Raw genomic sequence first — 17,103 nt, 5'->3', positions numbered from 1 at the left:
AAAATTTGATTAATTTTGTAGCCCTAATACATATATACATCAAGCCAGTGCCGTCACTACCCCTTTGGGTGAGTGAAGCAGACACCAAAAATCTACATCTAATAGATGCCCAATTGCTCATTGAATTATCTTTCTAAACACAAACTAATATTTAAAAAAACACTGATAAACCTCCAATATAATTTGTAGTTGTCAGATGCCGAGCCACCAATATGTCAAGATCCACCGGAAACAAAACAAACAATGAAACGACAAAAATAATGTGCGGGGGGGGCTTAAATCGTATATTTTTCTCAACAATTTTTTTTTTACCATGATAACACAAGCACAGCAATGTGTAGAATTATATATAAATTATGTGTGGATAAATATAGAACATACCTCAACTGTAAGAGGGCAAAATGTTGAACATACTTGAATTTGACCTCGATAAAGGCACACAAAGACAGCGAGAGTGTTGGAATATTAGAAGCCTCCTTTGAGGGTAATGCAATCTGCTATGAAAATGTATGTAAATAATGAAGGACTGCACTCGGGGCTCTGTGAGACTAGTATTTGTCGGGCAGCATGACGAGTGCACAGTGCAATTCCATTCAAAAGCAAAAGCAGCCGTGGATTGTTTGTTGTTGTAGAGGTGCTGGTGTTATTTACTGTTGATTACAGGGGAGCTTTGTAGACAAACCTGAGCGGGGTGTATTGTGCCGTCGTTTGCGTCGAGGGAAGAATCCGCATCCGAGTCTTGTTCATCCTATTATGTGTGTCTTTGTGGCCTATCAGCTCCATCCACGGTGTCGTTTTCCTTTGATGTCGGAAGTGGCGCAGTGGTCCTGGCCGTCAAGTCGCACATGCCGCTGAATGACCGGCAGTGGCATTACGTAAGGGCGGAGCACAATGTCAAAGAGGCCTCGCTGCAGGTCGACCAGCTGCCTGCACGCTTTCTGTCCGCTCCTGCAGACCGTCAGCTGCCCTTGAAGTTAAGCAGCCAGCTTTTTGTAGGTAAGCTCAACTTCTTATACAGATGCATTGACAAATCAAGTCTTAAATACTCCAGCGGGCATACAGCACCACGCTTTTTACTTTTTCTCTTGATTGTTAAGGCAAGTAGTCGGCATGAGGGCTATGTTAGTACAATAAACTGATGCATTCGTTGCATGCCCCACATACATAGATCCACACAGATAATTTGTACATGCAATTTGGCATCTTGGTAATGAAACACTTACTCCATTAGTGACACTCACAGGGAGATTTAACGAACAGCGGCTTTGCGTTTGCAGGGCTAAATATCTCCTGCTTTGAGGGCTCGAATAGCTTAGAGGGAGTCAGTCTTTCAAAAGCTCTAGTAACACCAGGAAAAGTCACTTCTTCTTCTGAGTCACTATTTGAAAAATGTCACTAGAGTCCCTTGACTTATATAACACATAATTTCCTTATCCCTTCCTCAACCCTGTCTCTCGTTCACAACAATGAATCTCAACAGGTCATATTGTCAACTTTTTTAACTCTCCTTACAAACACACGCACACACACACACACACACACACACACATACATACAGTATATATATATATATATATATATATATATATATATATATATATATATATATATATATATATATATATATATATATATATATATATATATATATATATATATATATATATATATGACCAATGTTTGTTGAGCCTTGAACCATTTGTCATCTGCTTTCATCAAAGACATAGTTTAGAGCAGTGGTTCTCAACTTGAAGGAACTTAAGACTCAAGATTTTAAATAAAACAAACAAAGAAACAAAAAATACTTAAAGAACAATTAATTAATTCAATGTTTCAGGTAAATATAAGTTCATAAAACAAATGTTATGTTCAGTAGGTTATTTCATTATTTTGCAAACCCAGATTCTCCCCCAAACCAGAATGGTTCGACCAGACTGCCAAGTACCACCTCTTACTGTTGATTATTTTTTGTTGATAAATATTCATTAATATTGAAGTTATTTCTTTTAGATAAGAAATCTCTTATATTGCGGTTTTAGAAGTCACGGTTATTTAAAACCATCTAAGTGTTTTTTTCCCCCCTCCTGCATCATCTACCTTAACGGGTACCCACAAATGTAGCTCTCATTGTATATCATAAGTAAGTTCGTCTCTGCTGCTGCATTCATTTTCTTTTTTTTGTCGGCTTTAATGCCACTATAAGCTGGGTACAATGAATACCTACCACAAGAAAAGTGTATCAATTATGATTATGATTAATATTTTAAAATGATATATTTCGTGAGCTGTAATTATAATACTGTGATACCGCGATACTGTGATATTTTTGATCACAGTTATCATACTTTCAGAATCTGATATCGTCCCATGCCTAAAATAATTTGTCATTTTTGCTGGTTAAAAAAATATAAAAAATCTTACTAGAACATCAGCTAGTTTTTTTTTTTTTTAATATGCTAAGGTCTGACTTAAGATATTACATTTTTTCTTCTACAATCCACATAATATGTAAAAACTGTACGTTAAAAAAACGGAGTTAAAAAAAACTGACTACATTTCATTTTAGTCAGAGGGTGTTATTTTTCTTTCAATTCTCACTTTCCATCAATCTGCATTAGTAATCCATGTATTGATTCATACTTATGTACTGTACTAAACATCTTTTTGGTACTTCTACAATAATCTCTATATTTGTGGCCTGTGGTGAATCATTTTTAGATAAATAAGAATCCTTCTTTAACATGCTTTCTACTGACTTGCTGTTATCATTCTTAGCTTCGCAATTTACATCCGTTATGACTGTTGGGTCTTTTTAATTTAACGTGGGCAAAGTCTAGATTATCTGTCAGTATGAGAAGCAGATTGATTTGGAACGATCCAGTCCAAAATGAGAGAGCTAATGAGGTAGCATTTCAAATAAATTCAGAAATTGATCCATTCTCCCACAGATAATTATGAATCCACAATAACCATAAAATTAGTTAAATCAAATAGTTAATTCATCACTACATGCAGCTAAATTATTCCTGTCACAGGCGGAACGACATCGCTGCAGAGGGGCTTCTTGGGCTGTATGAGGAGGCTGACAGTGAATGGGCGGAGCTTGGACCTGGAGGAGCGGGCCAAAGTGACGCCGGGCGTAAGCGCCGGGTGCCCTGGCTACTGCAGTGGCTCCAGTAGTCTTTGTCACAACAGGGGGCGGTGCATCGAGAAAAGCAATGGCTACGCTTGCGACTGCTCGCAGTCAGCCTATGCCGGGACATCATGTAACCAAGGTAAAACTGCATTCGCTGCATTACGGTTAGGGACTAATTTTGCAGTGTTCTGTTATGTCTCTTATGAGACAAAAATGCATTTTCTGGCATCAGGCAACATTTTTGTCGCGACCACTTGAAAACCAAACACAGAATATCCATTTATAACCATGTGCTCTTGAATATAACCGCTGTTCTATGAAAATCCCACAACTGCAATTTTAAGATTCAAGAGATTTTTTTGTTATATGTATGTGTTGTACAATACAATGGAATTCTTATTCAGTTCACTTCCCCGAGCAGCAGACTACATTCCATGATTGAGCAATAAATAAATAGCAATAAACAACAAACAGAGACAATGTGTAATGCAAAATATCATGTAGTGAAAAAAAATGTGCAAGATATTGTTTATGCATGCAGTAGGAGGCAGATTAGTTTGTGAGGGATTTGTTGAGAATCCGGACAGCTTGTGGGTAAAGGCTCTTTGCCAGTCTGGGAGTAATGGACCTCAGGCTCCTCTAGCGGCTGCTATTTGGTGTAATTGTTGTATTTTAGACTTGAAAACAAAAAAAGGAAATGTTTGTTTTCAAACGAGAAAAAAAAAGAAACAAAAATCACAAAATTTGTTAGATACCTGATTACTTTTCACTGAAAAAAAAACACCTTCTGGTAGCTCCTAAAACATTGTCCTTAGAAAACTATATTGATACAATTGCAGTAAATATTGACATTGTTGCTGTGAGATGAAATTCAAACTTCTTCAATTTTCTCTGTGTTCTCTCTGCTGTGTGTAATAGCAGTCCACAAAAACCATCCACTGAAAAATGTTTATGAATTTATGTTTTGGACTAAATTGAACAGCAATGATAAACAAAGTTAATTAGACAGGTAACTTTTCATCAGATACAATTTTTTGCGTTAAATTAAGAGAGAAAAATATATATTGAATTTCCTTGGATATTGTTGCAGTCGCTGTCCTTTGAAAAATGCCCATCTAGGTATTTTCTATCCAGCTGGTCCCCGTCAGGGTTGCCATTCAGCCCAGCTATATCCCGTCTGACTTTGCACTGCATGCAGACTATAACCTAGGCTTGTTACAGCTGCCATGTTCCAGTCTAGCCATATTTTGTTGTGGGCAGTTTCCTTCTGTTCTGCTACAGAGGTTGAAAATGTTTGGTGAGGACAAGATGACAAACGCGGTATGCAAAAAAACTTAAATAACCAGACCACAAAACAACAAAGATCCTTCCGTCAATTCATTTTCACTTAAGCCGTTTATCCTAAAAAAAAAAAAAAAAAAGATATTTAAATAAATGTTTGTATGTAAAGAGAAAAACTCATTTGAATGAGTATGGATAGTGTTGGACAACTATTAAAATTAAAACATTGTGTTTAATTGGCGTTTTACTGAATCGTTAACAAGGTTTTAGAGCAAAAAGTAATTGTTATCATTAATAGTTTGTATTCTTCATTTGGAAGAAGACAAGTATGCTGACATTTCAATTAAATAAATATGGTAATGTACCGTGGATCGTTTTTTTCCATCGCAATATTATTTATCATATTGCATCTTTAAAAAAATCTTATGTCATTCACTCCACTCAGAGAGAGTTGACTTAATAATGACAGTATAAAAAGTTAGTTTAAAAAAAAGAAAAAAAAAAAAAAAAAAATATATATATATATATATATATATATATATATATATATATATATATATATATGTGTGTAAATCGTGTGTGTGTGTATATATATATATATATATATATATATATATATATATGTATACATGATTTATCAATGAAAATGGCACTTTTTTTTTCACATTTTATTGTTTAAAATTGCTCTTGATAACATGCACACGGCCATACATGCCAGGAGACTGTAGAGATGTGACATGGCCTTGTTGACGGCTCTCTTTCCTTCGATTCATCTCCTTTTCAATCCGCATCATTTTCTTTGTGAGATTGTGACCAATCTGAGTCTCACAACTCTCCACAGTCCCACCTTTTGTCAGTATTGACTGAGAAATTGTAAGATTCACATTCGTCATGATTTGAGCTAAAATATGAGGCAGATAAATACAAGACAATGGAAAGATGTATCAGTCCTGTCTACTTATTTGCCTTGACAAATAATTACATGGAGCTGTCTTAAGATTGCTTTAATACACTGCTTCTCAATTATTTATGGTGACTATGTTCTATGAAAATTGAAAAGTGCATAAGTACAGTATACTTAAAATTGTATCTTTTTTTGTCAAAAAAAATGACAATGCTGATTAAAACTAGAAATATTTTTAACAGAACCATTTGATGCTGAAAAAACAAATAAATGAATAAATAATGTTAAATATAAATTGAAGTGGAACATTAACGCCAATATCTTAAATATTTTAACCTGAAGAAATGTATATAAAACATTGTGCTGATTTTTTTTCTAAATCATTAAATTGATATAAACATGTTGTCGCCTGCAATGGAAAAAGTTCTAAACTCCCGCACTCTTTGACAACGAAAGCACCACTGCTGTTGATGTGCAATTCCACTATACGGCACGAAAGCAAATTTCCTTACGTGCCTCCCTATCATCACATCACCTCCTCCAAGGGGCAGCCCACTATTTGAGAAGGATTGCTTTCACGCAACCAGTGAGAAGGAGGAAAAAATGTTTTGATGCCATTTTTATTGAGAAACCATATATCTTTTTCTATCCAAGCACTGATTGATTTTGAACTTGTGCAAGTGGCGTCATGTATTTAATTCCATCTGTTGGTTTCTCACTATTTTACAAAGAATAGCGCTCAATAAATAAGTAGACTGGTATGATAGAATTTCATGACGCATGCGGTGGCTAGGAAGGCTTTCTGGATGAGACCTTTAGAGAAAGACAAAGAATCCCAATGTAACCTTATTCCCAAATGTGTTTCATGACTAATTAGTGTATCCAATCCTTAAAGCGCAAATTAGGGATCCGTGTTATATAAATGCCCTCCTTTAATAAAATGGCCAATCAGATCACAACTTGGCATATTAATCCTCTTACTTGACACAAAGTGGGTACAAGCCAACAGTGTAAAGAACATATACTCCCACTTAATACTGAAATGATTTCAATGAAGTCCTGCTGTCACCTTGGCAATATATTACGCATCATATTTGTGTCCTCTCTTGCCACCGTCCTCTGCAAGGATTAAGGCAAGCTTCTTATTTCTCTGGAAGGCCGAATCCAATCATTTGTTCCCCTTTCTCCCTGCAGTGTGGAGATTCTCTCGGCCATGTTCCTTTTTTTCTTTTTTTTTCTTTTTTTATGGCCCTGTTGGGCTCCATTTATTTTATCTACCGAGACCCGCTTCTTTTATCTTGGCGATTCGGTCGGTAGGTTCGCCTAAACGACTTACTGTTTCGGATCATTGGCTTTTTTAGTCCCCGCCATCCTTTGCTAGAGAAGACTCTTGAGAGAGGCACATGTTTGGTTTCTTGTGACCACACTGTTACCAGGGACCTTTTTCTGCTATAAACACCCTGATGGCACTCTATCAGATTTGGGCTACAGAGCGCTGCAAGGCAGGTAGGAGCTCAGAACATAGTTGAAAAAAAAGTAAGTAGTTGTTCCTTCAGGGGGAACCGCATTACTATCTGCCCCATGACTTTAGCATGAAAATCTAATCCCTAATAAGAGTGACCTGGAGCTTATCACTCGTGACTTCTAGCATGCAGCGGCATAGTCACCAATCAATTGTAGGGCTCAAGTGGGGACGCGTTCCAATTGTTGGCGTTTGGTCCAGTTTTAAGCTTTCAATTTTACCTCTTACTAAATTGTGAAACAAAAATCACCAACTGTTGAATTGCTTGCCCACTCCAATCCCTTCCTGACATTTTTGCAAAGCATTGACATCACAGCATAAGCATTGCCTTTGTTAACGTTTTTGTAGCTGACGTTTGCTTCAACCTACAACCCAAAGAGGTTCCCAAGCCCTATAGGGAGCGTGAGCTTTGTCCATCTTTTAACAACATCAAACGCAGGTACGTTGGTGCTCAGCCATTTTTCTTGTGTTGAGTCAGCAACTATGAACTGGGCAGATAGTTGAATTAAGAGTACCGTATCTATGTTATAACAACACCTAAATCTGCTCATCTCATTCATCTCATTTCTTTTTTTTTTATTATTGGTTATTACATACAATCAACTTAACACAAGTCACAGGCTGATTTTGAGCTCTGTTATATTTAGAACTGGGAGAAATCTATATGATTTAACAGCCTAAGACGTTCACAATTGTTTTACCACTTCCCAACACGTTTAAACTGAACACATGTATTAACCTCTCCAGGGAGGCGTTGCAAATTTGCATCAATAACATGAGAGTCCCCTAGGTGTTCCACATTAATATTGGTTGAGGCATTTTTTTTTAGACGTTTGAAAAAAAAAGTGAGAAATTTAATTTGAGCCTGAGAGGGTTAAAACATGTCAGAGTTATCAATGATAAGAGACTGGAGGAAAGGCTAAGTCTGAGTCAAGAACAATCTTTTGCAAAAGATGGACAGAGAACCAAGGTGTGTACGTGCCAATAGGTGTGCAAGCAATGTGTTTTTATATGATGACTGTCAGGTTTCTGTTGTGAGTTTTCTGTTTTAGGGATTTCTTTGTATTTTCAAGTAGTGGGTTTTTTAGTTCTCGTATCTTGTTCCTATTTGATTTCCCTCGAACCTGCCTTGCTTATGTGATTTGTTCCACCTGTTGCCTGTGTGTCCCAGCCCCATGTGTCAGCCAATCAGATTCCCCCACCTCTCGTTCTGTCCAGCTTTTTCTTATATTTCTAACTATCGTGCTGTCTATTTAAGTTCCAGTTTGGTTGCAGCTAGCTGTCAGGTCATTGTCTTATGCCCATTTTCATACGTCGTCAATTTTGCTACCGGTTGTCGTCACCTGTTCCAGTCCCGAGATTTCCATGCTTTCCTGTCACCGTTTCCCCGTGAGTTCTGTTTTGTTGTTGAGTTCTGCTCTTACTTTTGGATCCCTTGCCGTTCGTGCATTGCCCTGTCCTTCCTTGTAAATAAACCATTTGTTTTGGAGTACATCTCCTCCCAGCTTCTCTGCCTTTTTGGATCCACCTTTCCCACACACCTCACCAACATGCCTCACAAGGGTGACAATAACATATTGACATATATACAATTATTCCATCAAAACACATCTTGGATGTATTTCTTAGTACCCATGTTCTCACTCTAACACACATATTTTGGCAATTAGGAGTGACTGTATCAATGACTGTGGACAATTTGGGGTTATCAAAAAACAGTGTATTTTTTGGGACTTGAAATTGTTAAAGTAAACCTCACAGAAGCAAGGGGAACACATTAACATAAACGCTATACAACAAAGCCAGAGCTTTGACTTGAAGCCCAATGTCTCAGCACTGTGAGGCACCCCTTCTAAACCACTGCCCCACTTTGTTGATGACTAATGTTGAGTTTCTTCAAACACAAAGTGTAATGCACCACGCCAGTCACAACAATTCCTAAACAGAGCAATTTCATTATATCAATCATTTTCTTTTTCTTCTTATACCATTGTGCTTTCAGTGGAGTGTAGTAAGAAAAAGCCAAACATGAACACAGTCAATCCTTTGATGTTGCCTCAAATGAGATCTACATTAGGTACCACTGTGCATGTTATTATAACAGGAGTGGTACTCTCCAAGGTTCCGCTTGTGTGCCCTTGGTGCGTCCACATTTTGGGACCATGCCTGTTCTCCTTTTGTTTGTGGAAATGTACGGCTACTATTTTATAACCCGTTTATTCTCACTAGGGTCTTGGAAGCATAATTACGCTTGATCTTGAGTTACGCACATCGTGTAAGATCTGGAAATGAATGAAATGTCTTTCTGGACTAATTTCTAAGTCTACTCACCCAGCCCAGAGAGAAAATATGGCGGCCAAGCCATTGATGTCTGTATGTAGAGAAAAAGAAGTCATGTGGTGAGGTGGGAGGATGATATAAATCAAGCGTGACTTCACAGCGTGACGACAGTTGTTCGATTCTCATTTGCAGCCGCTGTCGTTGACGGCAAACAAATTGTTTTTTTGGGGGGGTCGCATTGGGAACAAAAGAACGTTGTGTGCTCCCGGCGAGAACGTTTCACGATGAGACCCTACGCCATACGCTTACAATGTAGAACATGTGACCGATCGCTTTAATGGGCTCGTTAATGACGGTTCTTCTCTTCACGCTTAATGAAGTTGGGTTGAAGTTCAATAAATATGTGAGCCCTGGAGTCCTAACAAAATATATGAAAATTAAAGGACTTTCTATTGAACATAAAAGAGGCATAAGCTTTTCCAGAGTTCAATTAGGTTTCTTTTTTCGGGTAGTGAAAATATGTGCATTATGTTTATTCAGTTATCTTTAAGAGACATGCAATTTGATTAGATAGTGTAAATCATCTTCAATTTTTAAGAATCCTCTTTGCATGGATCAATTGGTCTGCGCACTTTACAAGGTTTATCCGGCTTCCATTTTTTACAAAAACACATTACGTTCATTGATTTCTCTTACGTGTTTGGAGAAATTACATTTTTTTCAGTGAAAAATACATTTTATTCCAGGAAAAAAAAAAAGCCAAATAAGCTTATTAACATCTCGTGTTTGTTGTTTTAAAAAAAAGCACTGCATATGATGAAAACCCTGGTGTAGTTCCAAAAACATGTTTCTCAATTCTAATAAATTGAGTTCACGATTTCTTTTTTCAAATGATATTAAAAACTTATAACCCTTCCTCTAGCAGTCACTTTTTTTTTGTAATGGAGAAGTTTCTGTGTAAGAGCTAAGCTGTCAGGGGGTTTATACATACTGTATGGCCTAGAGCAAACAGGTCTTTGGTGCAGCATCAGACTATTTGGCTAAGTGCCTGTAATTTTTTGTTTACTCCAATAGCCTCCAACCATCAGGGTGGGGGAGCAGTTCATGACTTATTTGTAATAATGCACCAAATAACATTTCAAATGCCCACGCTTTTCTGAGTTGGTTGGAGTGCAGATGAGTGTTCTACTGGGGTACTTCAGTGTCTAACGTTGGCAATAACACATCGACCTGGAAGGGTGTGATTTGGGAGGAAGACCCTCTCACCTGAGTGGTATCTTGTTTTTGGACTTCTGTGGTCATCACAGATTGTCCAAAATAAACATCATGATTCAAGTGTTAAGGTGTCAATATGTCCACTTGGCCCCAGGACATGCTAAGCTCAAGTTCGATGATTGACTTTGTATTTGTGTAACAACACATCATGTAACTACACATCTTGAACACCAACTGTTCACCACACGTTGGCTCCGGTCAAGGAGGAAGATGGAGGAAGATTCCATTTACATGTGTACAGTGACAATGAAATGTAGTCAATGCCCTCATTTTCTTGGTGACGTTTCTGAGTAAATTCCACAATTTTTAAGAGTCACTACGGATGAAACATCTTTCAGCCCATCAGAATTAACCCTGGAACTTTCTGAGACTTACTCAGATTCGTCACAGTTTCACACAGAAAATGACACACATTGAGATGAATGGAAGGAAAAACAGCTGTCAATGTGGCTGTCATGTCTATGCCCCCTCCTGACTAGTACGGCTCCACGTATGTTTTTCCCTCCAAATAATTTTCTGGAGGATTATCTTGAGATCCCCTATCCAGCTTGTTTTCAATGTACTGTATTTTCCACACTATAAGGCGCACCGGATTATAAGGCGCACCCTCAATTATGACGTATTTTAAAACTTTTTCAATAACAATATAGTAACACTCAAAGTAATAACAATAATAACTCAAATAATAACTCTAAACTCTCAATAGCATAATAACTCAACGTCAATATGACCAACTATGATGATATGATCAACTGTAAACACACAAAAGAAACAGGTAAAGCTTATTTTATCAGTTCATAACCCATCTACGAATCCCAATCTCAATATTGATCCATGTATAAGGCGCACCTGATGATAAGGCGCCCGTCAGCTTTTATATAAAAAATTAAGGCTTTTAGGTGCGCCTTATAGTGCAGAAAATATGGTAAACATCCTCCAATACACCTGATTCAAAATTTCAGGATCGTTATTTGTTGGGATGTCGCGATCCGAGAACGATATCGGATTTTGGTCCAATATGTGCCAAAAATCTGTATTGGAATTATATATGTATCCGTAGAAAATCTCCAATTTTAGCACTCATATACAAGTGCATTCCAATTCCTGCTCCCCTTCGTCCACACAGCATTGTCAGGACCTAGCATGCAGAACACACATGATCAAAACGAAGTGGAATACAGTAGATGTCAGCAGTGGTGCTACTGTTTCGGACCCTTGTTTTCTGTTTGAATAGTAGTGGTGCAACGTATCATATTCCATCATTGATCCAGGTGAATCACACTCCACTGTGTAGGCTGCACATGGTCCTCGACGGAAAAAAAAATGTGCAAGTTCACTTAAAGGCTGCATGAATGTTCAAGTCACATTTATACGTTCGCTAAAGCACGGCATGTCAAGCAAAGGATAAAAAATCGTGAGTCATCCAAGTCCCAATTATGTGAGCATTTCGGCAATGTGAAACAAGTCCTTGAGTAACTTGAAAAGTCCTTGACACTTGAAAAATCATGCGAGGATTTTTTTTTTTTTTTTAATGTTCATAGAATAATTGACAGTGATTGGTATGAATGGTATGAATGATATGAGTATGTTCACATGTTACTTTTCCTCTCATCCAAGTAGTCTGGCTGAACAAGCATGTGGTGTCTTCGTTTCTATTTGAACAAACGTACAGTAAGCAAGATTGTGGTGAGTGGTCACTAACCCACCAGCAGAGCCTGACCCCCACCCACCGCTACCATCCTCATCTATAATGCTCTTCCCCCACAAATTTTCTTCAGAGACCATGCTTGGCCTTTAACTCACTACTTCCTTGACTTGGCCCCATGATCCATTCATTAATTGTAGTTTTCCTTGCCATTACATGACATAACTACCAACTTCAACGTACCGCCATCCCAGAAAAAAAATCACCGGGCCTGTAACCTATTCTGTGGAAGTGGGAATTTTTTTAACTATGACATATTTTTTGGACTGTAAGCCACGACTTTTTCCTCATTTTGAGCCCTGCGGTTTTTAGTCCAGTGTGGTTTATCTGTGTTTTGTTTGTTTGTTTGTTTTGGGTTTTTTTTGTTTTGTTTTTTGTTTTTTTGCTAGCCACCAGCAAGCAAATGTATCTGTTCTAGGTGTCAATTTATGGAAAAACTATTAAATAGAACTGAAAAGATGTGAATCAATGGCTGTGCTCAAAAAGAGTTAAAACAATATATCATTAAAACATATAAATTTCTTAATTTAATAAGAGAATATATAAAATTATGGGTGAATTTGTGATGTGCAAATTTTATATACAGTACACAGTATATGTGATTGTATATTTGTATTTATGATTGTATAGGAATTATGTAGAATGTGTTATGTTCAGTAAAATAAACTATCAAACAAAGGGAGACAAAAAAAGATGCTATTGAAGTATTGATTTCGATTTTGAACTGCTATTTAACTAACATATCCATCCATCCATCTTCTATAAATATGTTGGGACTAATCATGCAGGGGCTGGCTCAGTGTCGCAGTGAATAGCACGTCCACCTCACAGTTCAAAGGTCCCGGTTCAAATCCTCCTGGCTCCGGCCTTCCTGTGTGGAGTTTGCATGTTCTCTCCTCCGGGCACTCCGGCTTCCTCTCACTCCCCAAAAACACGCATGGCAGGTAAATTGGACATACTAAATTGTCCTTAGGTGTGATTGGTCATTCGTCTCTGTGCGCCCTGCGATTGGCTGGCAACCATTTCAGGGTGTCCCCCGCCTACTGCCCGAAGCCAGGTGAGATAGAAGCCAGCAAGCCTGCGACCTATGTGGGGATAAGCGGCTATAGAAAATGGATGGATGGATAATCATGTAGGCATATTCAGTCTGTTAAAGACAGGCTGTTGCTAGCAGTTAGCAGACTGTTACAAAAAAATTAAATAACTAAAAAAAATTATAAACTTCATATATCATTTTTTTGCGTAAAGATCTGATGTTATTATCTGCGGCTTGTAGTCCAGTGCGGCTTATCCTTGACAAAAATCAATTTTTTGCTCGTATTTTGCTGCTGCGGTTTATATACCAGTCCGTAAAATTTCTTAGTATTCATTACTTATAAACAATTACCTAATATATGGCGTATTTTAAGAAAAAAGGAATTGGTAGTGAAAGGCTTGTTTGAGTGGCCCCGGGGGGTGGCCTCAAAAAAAGATACAGTTGGCGACTGAAATTCGTGTTCGTGTTCGATTCGTGTCCCGATCGAAAAATGATTTCTTTTATTCTATTGCAACACTTCATCAAGTGTCTTGTCACATTTCATGTTTAAAAATAAATAAATGAAAACAAAAGAGAATTTGAAAAAAAAATCTCACTCCTGCTGATATCATATCGGGTTGATATCAGTATCAGACATTACTTTCAGCTGCAATTTGGAAGCATGTAATTGAAAATATTGTACTAGGAGACCCCAGTTATTTAGGCCTCTGCAGCGCTTGCTGATTAGCTGGTCATTTGAATCGGATTTGTTGTTGGAAGGTCACATCGAAAACAGGCTGGATTAGAGGACCTTGGGTATGCGTGGGGACTGACCTATAGAAAAGTGGATTTTGGAAACATAAACAGCCAAATTATGAAAAATGAGATGGTGGTTCTCAAAGTGGGGTCCCCGGGCACCTGTGGCCTGACTGCAGGGGGTCCGTGAAATTAAAAAAAATGTTTCCCCTGCAGATGTTATGTGTGTGTGTGTGTGTGTGTGTGTGTGTGTGTGTATATATATATATATATATATATATATATATATATATATATATTCATGAGTCTTCTATAAAGCATTCAATCCAAACAGTTTAATATACATGTATTGTTTAAAATAGAATAATTTTGAAATTTGTCAAAATATGTTTTGTGTCAACAATTGCTTGCTAACGAGGCGATGAAGCTAGCAAAGCTAAAGCAGCATTTTATTTTGTAATGCTGTTTTTGAGGGACAATTGACCCGATTTGCTTTAAGGAGGTGTGCAATTTGCTATTTTTATTTTCTAACCTTCAGTATAGCTGAAAAGTAACAAATATACTGGCTGTCAAATTGAATCTGCTCGTAAATAAAAAAGGGCACTCATATTTGTCTCAAATTAACATTTTTTTTCTGCTAACATTTGCAAGGGGGTCTTTGAAAAATTTGCTTTTGAAAAGGGGCCCCTGACTCCAAAAAGTTTGAAACCCCTAATATAAACAACTGATCTTCTGGCAAGCGTAACATGAGAGTCACTTTTCGTTTTATTATATTTATTTGTTTTTTTTTAACATTTGTTTTAAGTTTTGTCCTATCTTGACATTTTATACATCTTCTTTACCAATCACCAATGAATTGCGGTTGTGGTTTCTTTGCAGAGGTGTCAGTTTCCTTTGACAAAGAGTCATCGCTGACCTACACACTTCAGGAGCCTTTCTCTGTGATGCTGAACAAAAGCTTGCAGGTGGAGAGCAGCAGCAGCAGTCGCGCCAGAGAGGACTTTTCATTCAGCTTCATTACCTCGCAGAGTCCCGCCATGCTGTTATCTGTCAGCACCCTTAGCCGCCAGTACATTGCAGTAATCGTGGCCAGGAACGGTGCGTGCACAGATTGGCTCGCATGTATTCATAGAGTATAAAGAATTTGATTGTATGTGGTAGAAAAACGTTGGAGTTGTCCGTACCACATCAAATTTAACGCTTGTAGTTAAAAAACAATTGTACTGAGTTAATTAAGCATGAAATTGTTTTCATGGGTAGGTTTTTGAAGAAAATCATTTCTTTTGTTTCACTCAAGACTAAATTGACCTGCAACTTTCCCAAAACAAGTACTTATGTTACAGATTTTGAATTGTTTTCAGTCTTCACAAAAAAAAAAGTCACGCGGTTCTTAGCCGTCTTCAAAATATACAGCAAACATCTACTCGATTGTAACTTCATTAAAAACCCCAAATTAGGAAATCGTCTCAACCCTCTACTGGGCACAGCGTCCGCTTAGTCTGATATTCTATACAAACCGTTCGTAACAGTCATTGCTTGAATTCTAACGTATCCCCAAATTTCTCTAAAATCCTGAAAATTCTTTTCTTTTTTTAAACTTAAAAATAGAAAAACGTGTGCCTAATAAAGGGCGCATTTGCCTGTTTAGACTATCGGCTGAAAACATCCTCTGTGTCCAGTAAACGGTTAAATTACGTAAGGACCAGTGTATGCTAAAACTGTCACAAAAACCGTATACTCCTATTTATTATTAGTTGTGTTGAAAATATTTTCAATGCTTATTGAAAACACATTGTTTCGCAAGACTACATTGTATTCAGAACATACAAAAAAATTGTTATTATAATAAATCTTATTTTCAATATTTTTAAAAACTTGGTAGGTTCATTTATGAAAAAGTTATCAGTTGACATTGATTTTTGTTCTGTTCCAAACTCGATTTCTTGTTTTTATATAATGAATAATGTTCTCCTGATAAAGCATGTTACTTTGTTTTAGGATTGTTTTTCAAGATAAATGTCATAAATGTTTACGAAAATGTAATTTTTGAATGTTAAATGATCTTTGTTTTTGAAAATGTACTGTATAATAGGCTAAATTGTCTTCAATTTTATGAAATAGATTATTAGAAGACTCGAAATTGGCTTCGTTGATTAAGTAAAAATGGGCGGCTCGGTGGCGCAGCATTAGCACATCCCCCTCAAAGTTACAAGAACCCGAGTTTGAATCCACCTGGCTCCAGCCTTCCTGTGTGAAGTTTGCATGTCCTCCCCGAGCCCTCGTGGGCTCTCTCCGGGCGCTCCTGCTTCCTCCCACACTCCAAAAACATGCATAGTAGGTGAACTGGACATACTAAATTGTCCCTTGGTGTGACTGGGTGCGTGAATGGTTGTTCGTCTCCGTGCAATTGGCAGGCAACCAGTTCAGAGTGTCCCCCGCCTACTAGCCGAAGCCAGCTGGGATAGGCACCAGCATGCCTGCGACCCTTGTGAGGATGAGCAGCTATAGAAAATGGATGGCTTAAGTAAACAAATTTTGGTTTATTTGGAGACTAAATTGCCAGTAAAAATGTGGAAATTGCTTATTTTTAGTCCACAAAAATGCTTGTTTGCGTTAAGAATAACTTCATTTTGTACAAAAAATGTATGTAATGTTTTTGAAGACTAGTCTTCACAATTCAAAAAGCGCATTAATTTCTTTGAAGACGGACGTCCTCAAGTGTTTACAAAAACACCTACATCTGCACAGCTATGCAGTTTTCTAATTTCCTCCCACCGCTTGATTTTCACACTTGTTAGTTCCATCAGACAAAAGCAAATGTGACATAAATAAAGGTAAAAGGGGCCACACTGTTCACATTTGTGCTGTGCGTTCCTCGCGTCCAGGGAGTCTGCAGATCTGGTACCACCTGCAGACGGACAGGAAGCCAGACGTCTTCTGCCCCGCTGTCACTAACCTGGCAGATGGACGACTCCACCGAGTACGAATCCACAGAGTGGAGGAGAAAATCTACGTACAGGTGAGGCAGGCGCACTCGGGTGGACCCGTGTTCAAATGTCGTGCTTTTATTCCAGCAGCAATGTGGTGTCTGTCAGAATGCATCAGCATTGATTAATTACTTTATTATGCAAATTGAGACTTTTTCACAAAGGCCTCGTGGCCTGGTATTAATGAGGCTGGCTGGGTCGTGGAAAAAAACTCCCCGGGGAAGAACTTTTCAAGTGTTTAA

At 37.8% G+C, this 17,103-nt stretch overlaps 1 protein-coding gene across 1 annotated transcript in view; it reads left to right on the top strand.

Annotated features, from left to right (window-relative positions):
• Window positions 1-17,103, top strand: part of LOC148423195 (contactin-associated protein-like 5) — a 156,710-nt gene that overhangs the window by 124,225 nt on the left and 15,382 nt on the right. Inside the window, exons 17-20 of the mRNA XM_088414813.1 lie at window positions 778-996; window positions 3,036-3,275; window positions 14,754-14,972; window positions 16,760-16,893. Coding sequence (XP_088270939.1) covers window positions 778-996; window positions 3,036-3,275; window positions 14,754-14,972; window positions 16,760-16,893 — 812 coding nt within the window. The remainder of the gene's footprint in view (window positions 1-777; window positions 997-3,035; window positions 3,276-14,753; window positions 14,973-16,759; window positions 16,894-17,103) is intronic.

Source organism: Hippichthys cyanospilos, chromosome 5, assembly GCF_059441005.1.
Source record: "Hippichthys cyanospilos isolate Australia breed blue-spotted pipefish chromosome 5, RoL_Hcya_1.0, whole genome shotgun sequence".
Lineage (NCBI taxonomy): Eukaryota > Metazoa > Chordata > Actinopteri > Syngnathiformes > Syngnathidae > Hippichthys > Hippichthys cyanospilos.
The sequence above is the reverse complement of the archived record's forward strand: the minus strand, read 5'-3'. Positions and strand labels throughout refer to the sequence as shown.